The 12870-nt window shown below is 32.4% G+C and overlaps 1 protein-coding gene and 1 long non-coding RNA gene across 3 annotated transcripts; both read right to left on the bottom strand.

Moving 5' to 3' along the window:
- Positions 1 to 361: 361 nt before the first annotated feature.
- LOC127715694 (uncharacterized) lies at positions 362 to 5101 on the bottom strand. Its single transcript, XR_007988549.1, has 4 exons — positions 3241 to 5101; positions 2806 to 3028; positions 422 to 2303; positions 362 to 379 (listed from the first exon to the last, which is right to left on the bottom strand). It is a non-coding gene; the product is annotated as an uncharacterized LOC127715694 (long non-coding RNA).
- A 10-nt stretch (positions 5102 to 5111) lies between these two features.
- Positions 5112 to 11928, bottom strand: LOC127715638 (uncharacterized). Of its 2 annotated transcripts, XM_052221748.1 has the most exons (5): positions 11698 to 11928; positions 9530 to 9740; positions 9167 to 9286; positions 8020 to 8145; positions 5112 to 6835 (listed from the first exon to the last, which is right to left on the bottom strand). In XM_052221748.1, exons 1-5 carry the CDS (start codon positions 11883 to 11885, stop codon positions 5603 to 5605), a joined length of 1878 nt encoding a protein of 625 aa, XP_052077708.1. In that variant the 5' UTR covers positions 11886 to 11928; the 3' UTR covers positions 5112 to 5602. The 2 variants fall into 2 exon arrangements, with proteins under 2 accessions (XP_052077708.1, XP_052077709.1); XM_052221749.1 differs by lacking the exon at positions 8020 to 8145.
- Positions 11929 to 12870: the final 942 nt, after the last annotated feature.

Genomic DNA, 12870 nt, shown 5'->3' with positions numbered 1-12870 from the left:
ATAGATTGAACATTTTTGTGGCCGCTAACTTGCATAATTTGAGTAGGAGGGATTTTTTCATGTGCGAGAGCGGTGATTGTAGTTTTCCTAGCATTATGATTAATTTTACGCCCTTGGACGCCTGCCTCTTCACACATAGTTTTCACAAAATCAGAAAGTGTGTTTTTTTCCCATGGCCTGCTTCCGATACACTACAAACCAGTAAAAGTCTGAAATGGCCTATATCTGTACTCGACTGTACTGATTTTTACTCGACCAGTCTGAATTGGTCTGAAACTTACTTGATAATACTCGACTGTAGTCTGAACCATACTTAACAGTCTGAACTTGTACTCCACCAGTACTTAACCATTTTATACGTGTCTGAACCATACTCGACCTAGTCTGAACCATGCTCGACCTAGTCTGAACCATACTCCACCTAGTCTGAATCATGCTCGACCTAGTCTGAACCATACTCGACCAAGTCTTAACCAACCTAGACCTATTTTTTGTATCTATCTATTGTATTTCATCAATTTAGGAACTGTTTTTAACAACAGCTATTTCCCCTGGCTAGAAATTTGAACAACAATTTGAAATTAAAAATGTATTCAATATAGCATTGAAACCAAAATTTCACAATAAACATAATATAACTTCAACACCATATTCATCAACACTTATATACATACATATATATCACCTTTAAAATAAAAATAAAACAAGCTGATCAAATAATCTCAAAACTGAATTGCGACTAATATTTTCAATGTTATTCAAAACTTTTTGAATGTTTCAGTTATATTTTATGGTTACTGGACAATTTTCACCATTTACTTAAGCCTAGTAGAGATTTATGGTGTCAGTTGAGTTTAGTTAATAATGCAGTGAACATTTTTTTTATTAAAATATATATAAAATAGCATATAAAGCAACTTGATAAATTTTAAAAAATGACACCTTTGTTTTGTTAAACCAAGAATTTAATATAATCATGATAATAGAACTTCCATAGTAAACCTGTGATAAACTTTTAAAAAAGGAAATGTGTTCCAAAGTTACAGTAAAAATTTATTTCAATTAAATTTAAATAAATTTTGTCAAAATTAAAAGACATGGCATACAAGAAGCACTTTAATAAGGTTTAATTACCTCAGTACATGTATGTTTTACAGGTTAAAAGAAAGCCCTATTTTTCTTAAACTCGTGTATTACTTATCTAGTGAATTCAAAAGGCCTTGTGATTTAAGTTTCACAGGATGTTGCAATTTTGAATGAATGTTATTTAGAATTTAATACTCTCTGACCAGGTGTGATCTTTTTCATGAGTTTGCCCCAAGCAGGAGGTATTACTTTATACTTCACCACTAATCATAAGAACAATTTCATTAATTTCTTTAATTTTTATTCCTTTTTGATATATATTGTATATAATATATCCCAAATTATAATAATAGATATATTTCTGAAATAAGGTAAAACAATTTCAGTGATTTTGTTGGCTGTTGTTACCTCATTAAAAAGATAATTATATAACTATTGTACATTTTTTGTATGTAACCATGAAACCTATGTAGTTTTTATTTAGGAATTTAGGAAAATTAATTTAAAAAAAAAACACATGCCAAACAAGAAGCACCTTAATAAGGTTTAATTACCCTCAGTATAGGTGTGGTTTTTAGGTAAAAGAAAAACATTAAAATTAATATAATTAAATTATTACATAAGATAATTTGATTTAACTATCTCTATTTGATAAATCTGAGAATCATGTAAGAATGTAAAAATCTTTTTTTATAATATATCTTTATTTTATTGTGGCTGTTGTCATGTCAGTTAAAAAGAAATTTATTTTAACAGTTAGAATTTAGAAAAAGTAGAGGTTATTTGGTCAAGTATGGGTCAGACTGGTCGAGTATTGTTCAGACCTTTGGTCGAGTATGGTTTAGACTGAAAAAAATAGGTCGAGTACAGGTCGAGAATGGGTTAAGACAGTTTCAGACTGGTCGAGTAATAGTTCAGACTATTTTCAATGGCAAAGATAAGGGTCAAGTACAAATCAGTACAGTAGAGTATGGTTAAGACTGGGGTCGAGTAATGTTGAGTAAAATTCAGACCAATTCAGACTGGTCGAGTAAAAATCAGTACAGTCGAGTACAGATATAGGCCATTTCAGACTTTTACTGGTTTGTAGTGATACCATACCCCATCTTTGACATCTCGGTTAATTCCATAATAAAAAGGACCATCAGCTTCCAACATGTCTTTCGGTCTTCTCTTGGCATACTCTAGGTAAGTAGCAACAGGACATCTATGATTTCCTAAAAAACAATAATAGCATTAAACTTACATTAGTATTGCAAATTAAAGGTTTTTATACATAATAGTACATATTTTATTTATTTATCTGTTGTTTAATTAGAATTTTGTTTCACCCCCTTTTTGAATTTTTTTCTGAAACAATAAACACAAAAGCATGATGTCAAGTTTGTTGGTTTTTGTGATTGAAATATGTGTTTTCTCTGTTTTGTATTATTTTGTTGATTTATTTACCAAGATTTGTTTGCATTTTGTTAATTTATTTTTAATGAAAGTCGGTGTTGAAGGGGTTCAAGCGTGATAAGTTATTGACCTTTTCCAGTAAGCGTGATATGTGATTATCAGACAAAATAAGCGTGAAAATGTGAACATACCCTCTCATGGTTTTTAAATTTCAGCAAATTATAAACGTAATATGTGAAAAAAAATGTTCTTCTCAAGTCTAAGTGAAAACATTTAACAAGTGAACACTCTAAAATATAAGAATGATCGTGTAAAAGGGACCTTTATCTTCAAACATTTTGGCCTGGAATGGTCTTGCATCTTTTGTAGCACCAGTCCGTGCATTGGTCTGCTTTTCTGTATGTTCTAAATACATGTCAACCGCCGGATGGCACATTCCTTTCAATATCGCCCCAACGTAATGTAGTGTGCTCTTCCCGGGAGCGTAGTCCAAAGTGTAAGGAATTGTTAAGCCATACAGTGTGAATGAGTGCACCTGGATTACCTGGAATATGATTGAATATGGTAAATACAAACATTGTGTTTACTTTATTTCTTCAGATACATATTTATTTGTATATTCATTGTGAAATTTATGTTTGGTAGCGCCACTAATTAGTAGTAGTTTCATAATTTGATAACCAGAACCATTTTATATGTTTACATTCATTTCGAAAGTACAATATTTATCAATAATATGTTATTTAAAGTATTCACCTATACCAAGCTGGTCTTTGTTTATACAATATGTTGATTTCTTCGGTGGTGAAAGGTTCTGATCTTTTTTTTTTCTCCTAACCCCATTGTCTTAAGTTCCTTCGTCTTCGCCGAGAGAACCTCTCTAGAATGATTGAATTCTTTGTCTTTTATAATGAAAATACTCAATTTATCAGTCAGATAGCTTGAGATGCTACTCTGGAACGCCTTCACAGTTCCTGGTCCATATGGGGTACCATCTGATTTTGTCACCTTCATAAAGAAACTTGCGAGAAGTTTGTCCAGTTCAAACACGGGGATTTCCTCAATGTTTCTATGTTCATCGTTTGCTGTTAGCCAATTTGTAAAAATATTACAGTCACTTGAGGTCTTCCGTTTGGTATTTTTGTTTTTCATAGTCTCTACAAATTCTAGTGTCTCGTTCATCTCAACTTTGTTTGGCAGGATTATCGTCTGTACTGTTCAGTTCTGCCATTTTGAAAACAATTACCGGTCTTCCGTTTGGTGTTTTTGTTTTTCATAGCCTCTACAAATTCCAGTGTCTCGTCCACCTCAACTTCCTTTGGCAGGATTATCGTCTGTACTGTTCAGTTCTGCCATTTTGAAAACAATTACCGGATTTTGCCGAGTGTTGACGGAGAGGTATGTGATAACATTGACGGAAAGGCATGTGATAATTTCCGAAGCATGTGATAAACTTTTCATATCAGCCCACTAAGCACCAATTCGAAAAATATGGAATTTACGTAAATTTAATGCTATTATCATACGGTAAAATTCATATGTTATTTAGTCTAAGTATATGATAAATCTAAATATTCATTAACGATGAGAGAAAGACCCTGGCAAAAAATATAACCTATTTGGCGAATAAGAAATAAAAAAATGTGAAAAACTAAAGATAGCCATTGTGAAATAGATAGGGAATTATCGACCAGTAAGTATTTATTGCCTCAAATCTTGAATCCTTTAAATAACATATTAATGGAAGTTTACAGCTTGTTTCCGATACCTGTTAATTATTCAATTGTGTTTATATGTTTATGCCAAATTGGGTATATTAATAACTTTAATTTAATTAATAAAATATGTATATACCAATGTCTTTAAAAGGATAAATGTTAAAAACTGGCGAATTCAATGTATGAAGTACATTTTCAGTAGATATTAATTTACCTATACTTATCTTATCGATCTCACAAAACCACCAACATCAAAAAGATTCCTACATATAGCCCCACCGAATAATTTGTAAAAATTATAGCTAATGAACATTTATTGAGGTTATAAAAATAAGAAGATGTGGTATGAGTGGTAATGAGACAACTCTCGATCCAAGTCACACATGTGTAAAAAGTAAACAAATATAAGTCAAAGTACGGCCTTCAACACGTATCCTTGGCTCACATCGAACAGCAAGCTATAAAGGGCTCCAAAATGACTAGTGTAAAACAATTCAAACAGGAAAACCAACGGTCTAATCTATACAAAAAACGAGAAACGAGAAACACTTATGAACCACATCAACAAATGACAACCACTTAACGACAGGCACCTTACTTAGGAAAGTGCAAACAAATGCAGCGGGTTTAAACGTTTTTACAGGCGCCAACCTTCACCCTTACCTGAAATATAAGTGCAACATTACATCATACTGAGGTTATGTTTGTTAAATGGTTAGATTGTTTCTTATCTGACCGGAAACTATAGATTATGTAAATAAGCTCAAAGTTGAAATCTTGGCAACTTTTTATTCTTATGCTATGTCAACGATATGTCCATTTGTGTCCACACAATTTACGAAAAAACAAATATGACAAACTAGAAACAAAGAGATATCCAAAAGTCTCCTGCCTTGTGACAGACATTCGATTCTAATAATTACATTATTGTGTTATGTTTCAGTGCATTTTTTTAACATTGTCACGGATAGCATGTGCAGTCATAGATTTCGTATTTTATACGGAAATATAATATGATATTTGAGATGTTGGAGTGCCTCACAATTGTTTTCAGCCAATTAAAATTCCAGATGCTAATTGTACGTAATAATTATTTACTATCACAGCCTTGATCAATAATCAAATTGAATATTTTCATCAATAACAAGAAAGGAATATATTCATATCAATTAGCTTGATGAGTTTTTTCGTGATGTTGTAGATTACTTTTGGGGTTTGACCCAGTCTTTTGGAAGCTTTGACTTTCCACATACTTTGTTTAGTTCTCGTTGAAATGTTCCTGTATGTTTCGGATGCCCCTTTAATTCGTTTTCTGGCTTATAGTAGTACTTTGTTTTAGTTTCAACTTTAGAATCAGTTGGCGAGTCAGTGTTGATGCCATTCGGATTGTTAGATAGATTTTATCCAGCGGCTTCGTATTTATCCCGCGTATCATCAACACATAAGTTTGTTGGATTGTTCTCATCTCCTTCCAATGAATATAATCGTTCATACTTATCATCCTGATATATGCTGTCATCTAACTCTCTTTTTTCATTTTGTGACTGACCACCTTTTCTACCAGAAATATGCAATTCGCCATATTTCATATCTGATCGTACGCGAGAGTGATGACATTCTTCTGAAAATGTATTTTCGTGTTGATTCATGGGACTACACTGATGTAGCATATATTTATCTGTAGAGTTTTCAAATTTATTTTCAAGGTTATTAATATTTGTTCCTGTCTGTATGTCACTGCTATCTTTATCATCTAAGATGAATATATTTGGTTCCTGCTTGTCTTTAATATAAATCGATTCACTGTCTTCCCTCAGACGACTATAAGTTTGATTAATCTTTTCAGCATCTTCCGTTTTCAAGCTACTTCCTGGTTTAACATCTTTGTTCAGGCCAGATTGGTTTATATTGCAACAATGTAAGGGAGGCAACGTATTGGTACCAGTAAAACACATAACAGAGTCATCTGTATTTGCAGGTACTTTTTCTATAGAATCGCCATTGGATTTATTTTCTTTACTAGTGTAAAGTTGGTTTACGATTTTTGAATACTCATTTTGTGATACATCATCAGTTGGGTGCTCCGTTTTGCTAGGATCATTATTATTTAAACCGGCACCACTGTTATGGAAATCATCTTTAAGTGCATTGGTAGTGCTTTGCAAAGAATCAGAAATAGCATTGCCTTGTTCTTCATAGACATTTAATGCTTGATCTTGATTCTTAGTTTCATTAGAAAAATGCATGTCATTTGTATGAAGTGGAGCCGTAACTGTAGCATCATTGTTACCACTCAGATTTATAGGTTTACACTTTTTTTGTGGTGCAAATATGTCTTCTGAAGAATTTTTCCGAGCGGCTGTTTTATCCACATAATTAGTCTGCACCGTCCCCTTTGTTAAAACTGGGCCATCCTTATGTAAAAGTAGAGCTGGCCAAACAGTTATACCTGGTCTATTATACTTATTGAATTTATTTGAATCCATAAGTTGATCTCCAACATTGTCATACTCAATCTCCATTGGTGGATTCGACAAAAGTATATACCAGCACAGTTCTGAACATTTCATTATTAAATGTTTTTCGCTTTCAAACGAATTTGGGTTTGATGTACTATATTCTTCACAACATTTCTGAAAAATAATGAAATTAGAAATTTTTTGTGAAAAGGCAGAATATGTTTCTAGTCTTACTGGTGACTCAGGACAATTTGTTTCCCTCAACTGGGATTTTTTCCAAAACCTTTCTGAATACAGTTCAGAATATAAAATCTAGGAAGAACTACACGTACGATCAAGTTTGTTGCCTCCTTTACATGACTTATTAGATAATACGTCTTCGATAAATGTTCGATGGACCCATGAAAACCACGAGAGAATGATATTGGGAACATATTTATACATGTGTACTAGTTGGGATCTTTTATCAACATTTGGTTTTTTTTGTCTCTCCTTGTGCTAAGTTCTACATGACAAATATTCTAACTTCAAATTTCCTAATTCAAAGAATTGTACAGAATGTTAATTATGGATTCAAAAATAATGGACGAAATTGGAAGATGCCAAATACATGTACATGACACGGAAATGTGATAGAGTTTTTGTAGTTTTGGTAAATATAGTTATTTCTAACCAATACGCATCATGGACGGGTTTCAAAAAAAAAAAAAAAACGATTTCAAATAGGCAATCAAAATAAAAGTTGCAATAATAACTATTATTTTGCTGCACTAGTGGAACCCGTTGTGCTACTCATTGCAAATAAAGTATGGAGACAAGTCGCATTTATAATGTCACAATCAAAGAAAAAGAAGTAGTAAAAATACAAAAGAATAAATAAAGAGTTATGCCATTATTCTGCTTATATATAAGAATATTTTTTTCCCTCTAAAATCATTAAGACTATAGTGATATGAAAATGAGCTTTGTTATCTAACGGTGTCTTGGCTTTGGTGAAAGTCGTTGGTTGCTGTCTGTTATAATTGTTTTTCGTTCATTGTTTTGTCATAATTCAGGCCGTTGGTGATTTCGTTTGAATTATCTCATATTTTTTCATGTCGAGGCTTTTTATAACTGACTAAACGGTATGTGTTTTGCCCATTGTTAAAGATCGTAGGGTTGCTTCAGTCTGCTTCATTTTGACTCTGTTGGATAATTGTCTCATTGTCAATCATACCACAACTCCTTATTTTATATTACTCATTTACTTACGTTTATGAAACTTTCACTGTTGGACGGGTTATACATACTTTATTGTAGATCGATGGTACCCGTGTTTTAAATTTCAAGCATGTTTATTTACCAATGTTATAGCATACCTTCTTAACAGTCTCAACTAAAGTCGTACTACATTGGAGTTTAATCTTTACATTTTCCGCGAAGGATTTCATTGCTTCTATCAACGTTTTATCCTCAGTACCAAAGTTACCTTGAATTTGTTTATTCTGCGTGGAATAAAATGTATATACACTACAACAATAAATAAAGGAACAAATTGATGCAAAAAGAAAAAAAAAACAGTTGTCTACAAACGCCGCAAACTCAGTTTTTTTGGGGGTTGATATGTCTATCTGTCAGTCTGTTGATGTGCCTTACAAGCGCCACTCATTTTCCGATAGAGATATAGGGATGAAACGTAACACTTTTGTAGAACACTACTGTAAAATATGATGTAAGAAATGTATTTTCGGTCTTACACGTTATGGGAAGGTTAACAATCAATTCTTTACGTCATTATGTGGTAATATTTTCTCATCAGCGCAACTCTTCCTTAACGGCTTGCCAAATATTTATGAAACGTTAAACAGTTGTAGAACACTACCTGTTGGTGTACATCCTAGTCCAACGTGTTAAAGGGGTGATAGTTCTATTTACTAACAGTACTGCGGGGAAGCTGTCTCCCTTTGCGAATTTACTCCTGGTTATAGTTTATACGAGAGCTCGACCAAGCCCTAAGATGATTCCAGTGTTCACCAATAACATGAATAAAGGAGCAACCGAAGTTGACAATGTTTTTTGTGACATTCTGTCACGAACGGGGTTATTATAGAAGTAATTGTCCCGAACATGACTATTATTTTCAAAATGGACCGCTGATACTGTATATTTGAAATGCGATCTGTTTTAATTCTTTTTTGAAAATTTCTGCTTGATCAAAATGTACAAAACTGAAAACCTTTGACATGAATATTGTATGTATGGTACGATAAATTGATATGAATATTTCAAAAATTTCAATTCAGAAGGAGTCACAAAACTAATATTCTGGATATGTTATGAATGGAACAAGTTTAAGCACTACACGTATTTCTAGAATAATCTTAATAAGGTGAGCTAAGACTACAAAATTGAAAATAAAACCTAATGAATAACGCGTATTGAAGCATTAAAGCCAATCAATTTTCTGTCAACATTGATTGAAGAATATGCAACCTAAATCTTAGTACAACTAAATATATAACTTACGTTTTCGTCCTCCTTCGATTTTATACCGAGCAGATGAACGAACCGTACGACTTCCCATAAGGTTTCATGGATTTTATAATTTTGTTCTTTTGCTATTTCTAAACATCTCTTGTAACACCACTAAACGAGAGAACACATAAAAATATTTGCTTTAGCAAAGCAGAAGGTACATTTTGAGGCTAGTTTCTTTACATAAATTGTATGAACATATTATTTATCTAATTTTGAACTTCAGAATAAAGTCTATATATAAATGCAAATACAAAAACATCATTTGCAACATTTGAGCGGATTATGATAAACATCGGAATATTTAGACTAAACATTTGATATTAATTCGAAAAATTATGAGTTAATACTTACATCAACAATCTTGAGCAGTTGCTTTTCTGGTAGTTCATTGTTGTTGCCCGGTCTTTCATGCTGTTTAGTTAGGTTTTCGTAGACATCTTTCCATTCATCAGTATACAATGAAGCCCAGCGTTCTCCAATTTTTGCAGGCCTGTTTGGATTTCCAAGATCGGTTATGGCTGGATTCCCATCCGTGAGTTTTTGACCTGCTAGTTTACTTAATCTAAAACCAATTTAGGAATACACACTTAATTGCATTCTTTAACTCTAATTGCTAACAATGCAGATAATGAAATCAAGTCATCATGCATTAACAATTTGATTATATAGACATGGAAATTGAATTGTACACACGCCAAAAAAAATTGTGTCTAAATGGTACAACTGATTCACATTCATAGCAGATTTTTAAAGAAAAGCCCAGAGCAGAAATCTTACAAAGACAACCAACAGAAATAAATGAAACTGGTTTGGAGAGCGTATTTAATCATATCGAATATCAAATAAATTGTATGCCCGAGCAAACATTTCCTATTTCTTTTGTTAAACAGTAAAACTAGTGAAAACAATAAATCTTTTAATTCTTCAATAAAGAAGAAAAAAACATCTTGCTGTGGGAAAGCAAATATATTAAGGCCAACCGTTTAAAAATACGTCATTGTTTTTTTAACAACGGTGATGATCGCTATACGACATCTGCGGCCTAAATGTACCTAATTATTTTTTATCATTCAACAAATATATTCTTACATACAGTTGCTTACCAATTTACACGAACGAGTATGTGATACATAGAGGATTGAACTTGTGTATGGACTCATTATACATATTATAGGTTAAACATGTTGATGAGAGAGCTCCTATTAACCTGGCACAGTGGTGTAACAACACAACATGGGAATACAAATCAGTAGAAAATGGATCCACTCATCAAATCGGTACTAAGGATACACATATTTTTTCGATCATTTTTTGTACATAAAATAGGCCGTTAGTTTTCTCGTTTGAATTGTTTTACATTTGTCATTTTGGGGACTTTTATAGCTGACTATGCGATATGGGCTTTGTTCATTGTTGAAGGCCGCACAGTGACCTATAGTTGTTAATTTCGGTGTCATTTGGTCTTTTGTGGAGACTTGGCAGTCATACAAGACCTTCCTATCATATAAATAAATAAAGAGACAAAAGACACAAAATTCCGATCTAAGAATTACTAACAGCTATTGAAGGCTCGTTTGAAAGACTAATAACATGCTCGCCAATATTTAAACATCAATGAGTATACTTCCATTGGAATTAGTCTAAAGACTTCATAAGCATTCTGAGAAAAAAACATGACCTTATGCAATTCAAAGCACTTATGTGAAGTGCTAATACAAATGATACCTGGCTATACTGAGTGTGACAACTACCCAGTACGTGTGAACTTGAATTATATGTCCTTTACTATGTAGAGGCTGAGATATGCATTTAATTACCATGGAATTGTATATGTTGTATTGGAAACACCTGTAATGAAATTTTTAAGCGTTATACCACATGATACAGGATGCGTATTCTGACAAGAGTTCCGAAAGACTTCTTAAAACCCTATGTAACAAGAAAACATGCATGAAATAATACCGAACCAAACAATCAACTCCTTTAATATATCAATAAATACACTTGTAGTTAATAAAAATAAGAAAGTGAGGAAAGCGATAAGTTTTTAATATTTCATGAATAGGAGTAGATTAAACTTAGCTAATCATCAAGTCGGACGTTGGGCTGTAGAAATGTGAAAATGGTGGAAGGGTAGTATGTTCACAAAAAGTAGGGGGAAGAGAAAAGCATAGCACTCTAGCTCCTACGCTCCTGTTAATATTTCATTAGGAGACACTATAAATAAGATGAGCTGTGGGTAAACGTCACTGAGACAGACACCCAGCATTAGGAATAACAAAAAGACATCTAGAAACAACACAGACAGGTGACCATACAATAGGTAAACTATAAATCATACTTTAAATTGTGAATTAATTTAAAAGAAACTTACAAAGATCTGACATATGTGTTACCATTCTTAGAATTTGGATATGAAAACAAGATTAACTCAAGCTTAACTTTTATCTGTAAAACTTCATCAAAGATATCAGGCTGTTTTCGGGTTTTATTGTATTGTTTCACATGCTGTTACTTACCTCGATAATGCGTCGTCCTTTTCTTTTTCTAGCGTTGCCTTTTCTTTCTTCAATCGCTTATTTTCACTTATTAAAGTATCGTTTTCCTTGTTAAGTTTTTGAAGACAGATTTCCTTTGTCTCTAACACCATTTTCAAATTTTCTTCATTTTCAACAACATGACTTTCAAGTTCCTTTCCAAGACTCATTGTATTTGTAAATTTATGTTCTATACTACCCCTTGTATTGTGTACTTCCCAAGCCTATAGTGAAGAAGAAAAATGTTTCAGGAAATCATCACCTATTAACTACAAAGACGGCTGAATCAAATAGTGTTGTTTTTCTTCAAACAGTGATATGTTCAACGTGTGGTAGGTCGTGATAGTCTTGCAGCAATTTAGGTAGAAGAGACCATTTTGTTTTTTTCTATAATTTTTGCGGAGAATGAAAAGCATTTAAATTTGATAGAATATTCAATTAGAAGGTGTATATGATTATCATAATATATCATGCATTGTGTATTGCTTTGTTTGTCTCCCAATTGATCACGAGTAATTGTTCTTGACTATTAAACTATCGGTATCAGTTTATCATGTTTATATAATTTTTACTCATAGTGGATTTCTTAGAAATGACGTATATATTTTTCGATGTAACAAAGACCAGAATGAATCACTGCTTATGTCGCCATTCTATATTTTTGCGGATACGCCTAAATTAATTGTTATCTTGTATTGATGCGCTATAACAAACCTCCATCAGTCAAGTAGGAAAATTGAATAATTATCTTTTAAGAAACATTTGAGATGAATCGTATTTGAAAGCGAAAGTGGAGTAACATTGTTGGAGAAATTATAAACTGAAAGAAAGGTGTTGCTTGGAATGTTTAACAATTTAATATTTATTGAGAAATAAGTAGTATCGGTTTACAATCTATAACTTACCCCATACTAAATCAAATAACAATATTAAGTTAATTGGCTGTTTTCTATAAGGAAGTAAAAACTCTTCATTATCTATAAATAATGTATTAGAAAAAATGACTTCTGACATGCATATCAAATAACAGTATTAACAATAGTATTGGGACGTGGATTTTAAATATGCATAATAATTATCTGCTTGTTAAAGGCAAAGTGTACGTAATAAACTATTCCACAGGTTTTTAAAAATATGATATGAATAGTGCTTGTA

This window comes from Mytilus californianus, unplaced genomic scaffold, assembly GCF_021869535.1.
Source record: "Mytilus californianus isolate M0D057914Y unplaced genomic scaffold, xbMytCali1.0.p SCAF_9, whole genome shotgun sequence".
NCBI classification, from domain to species: domain Eukaryota; kingdom Metazoa; phylum Mollusca; class Bivalvia; order Mytilida; family Mytilidae; genus Mytilus; species Mytilus californianus.
This window is presented reverse-complemented; position numbering and strand designations above follow the sequence as displayed.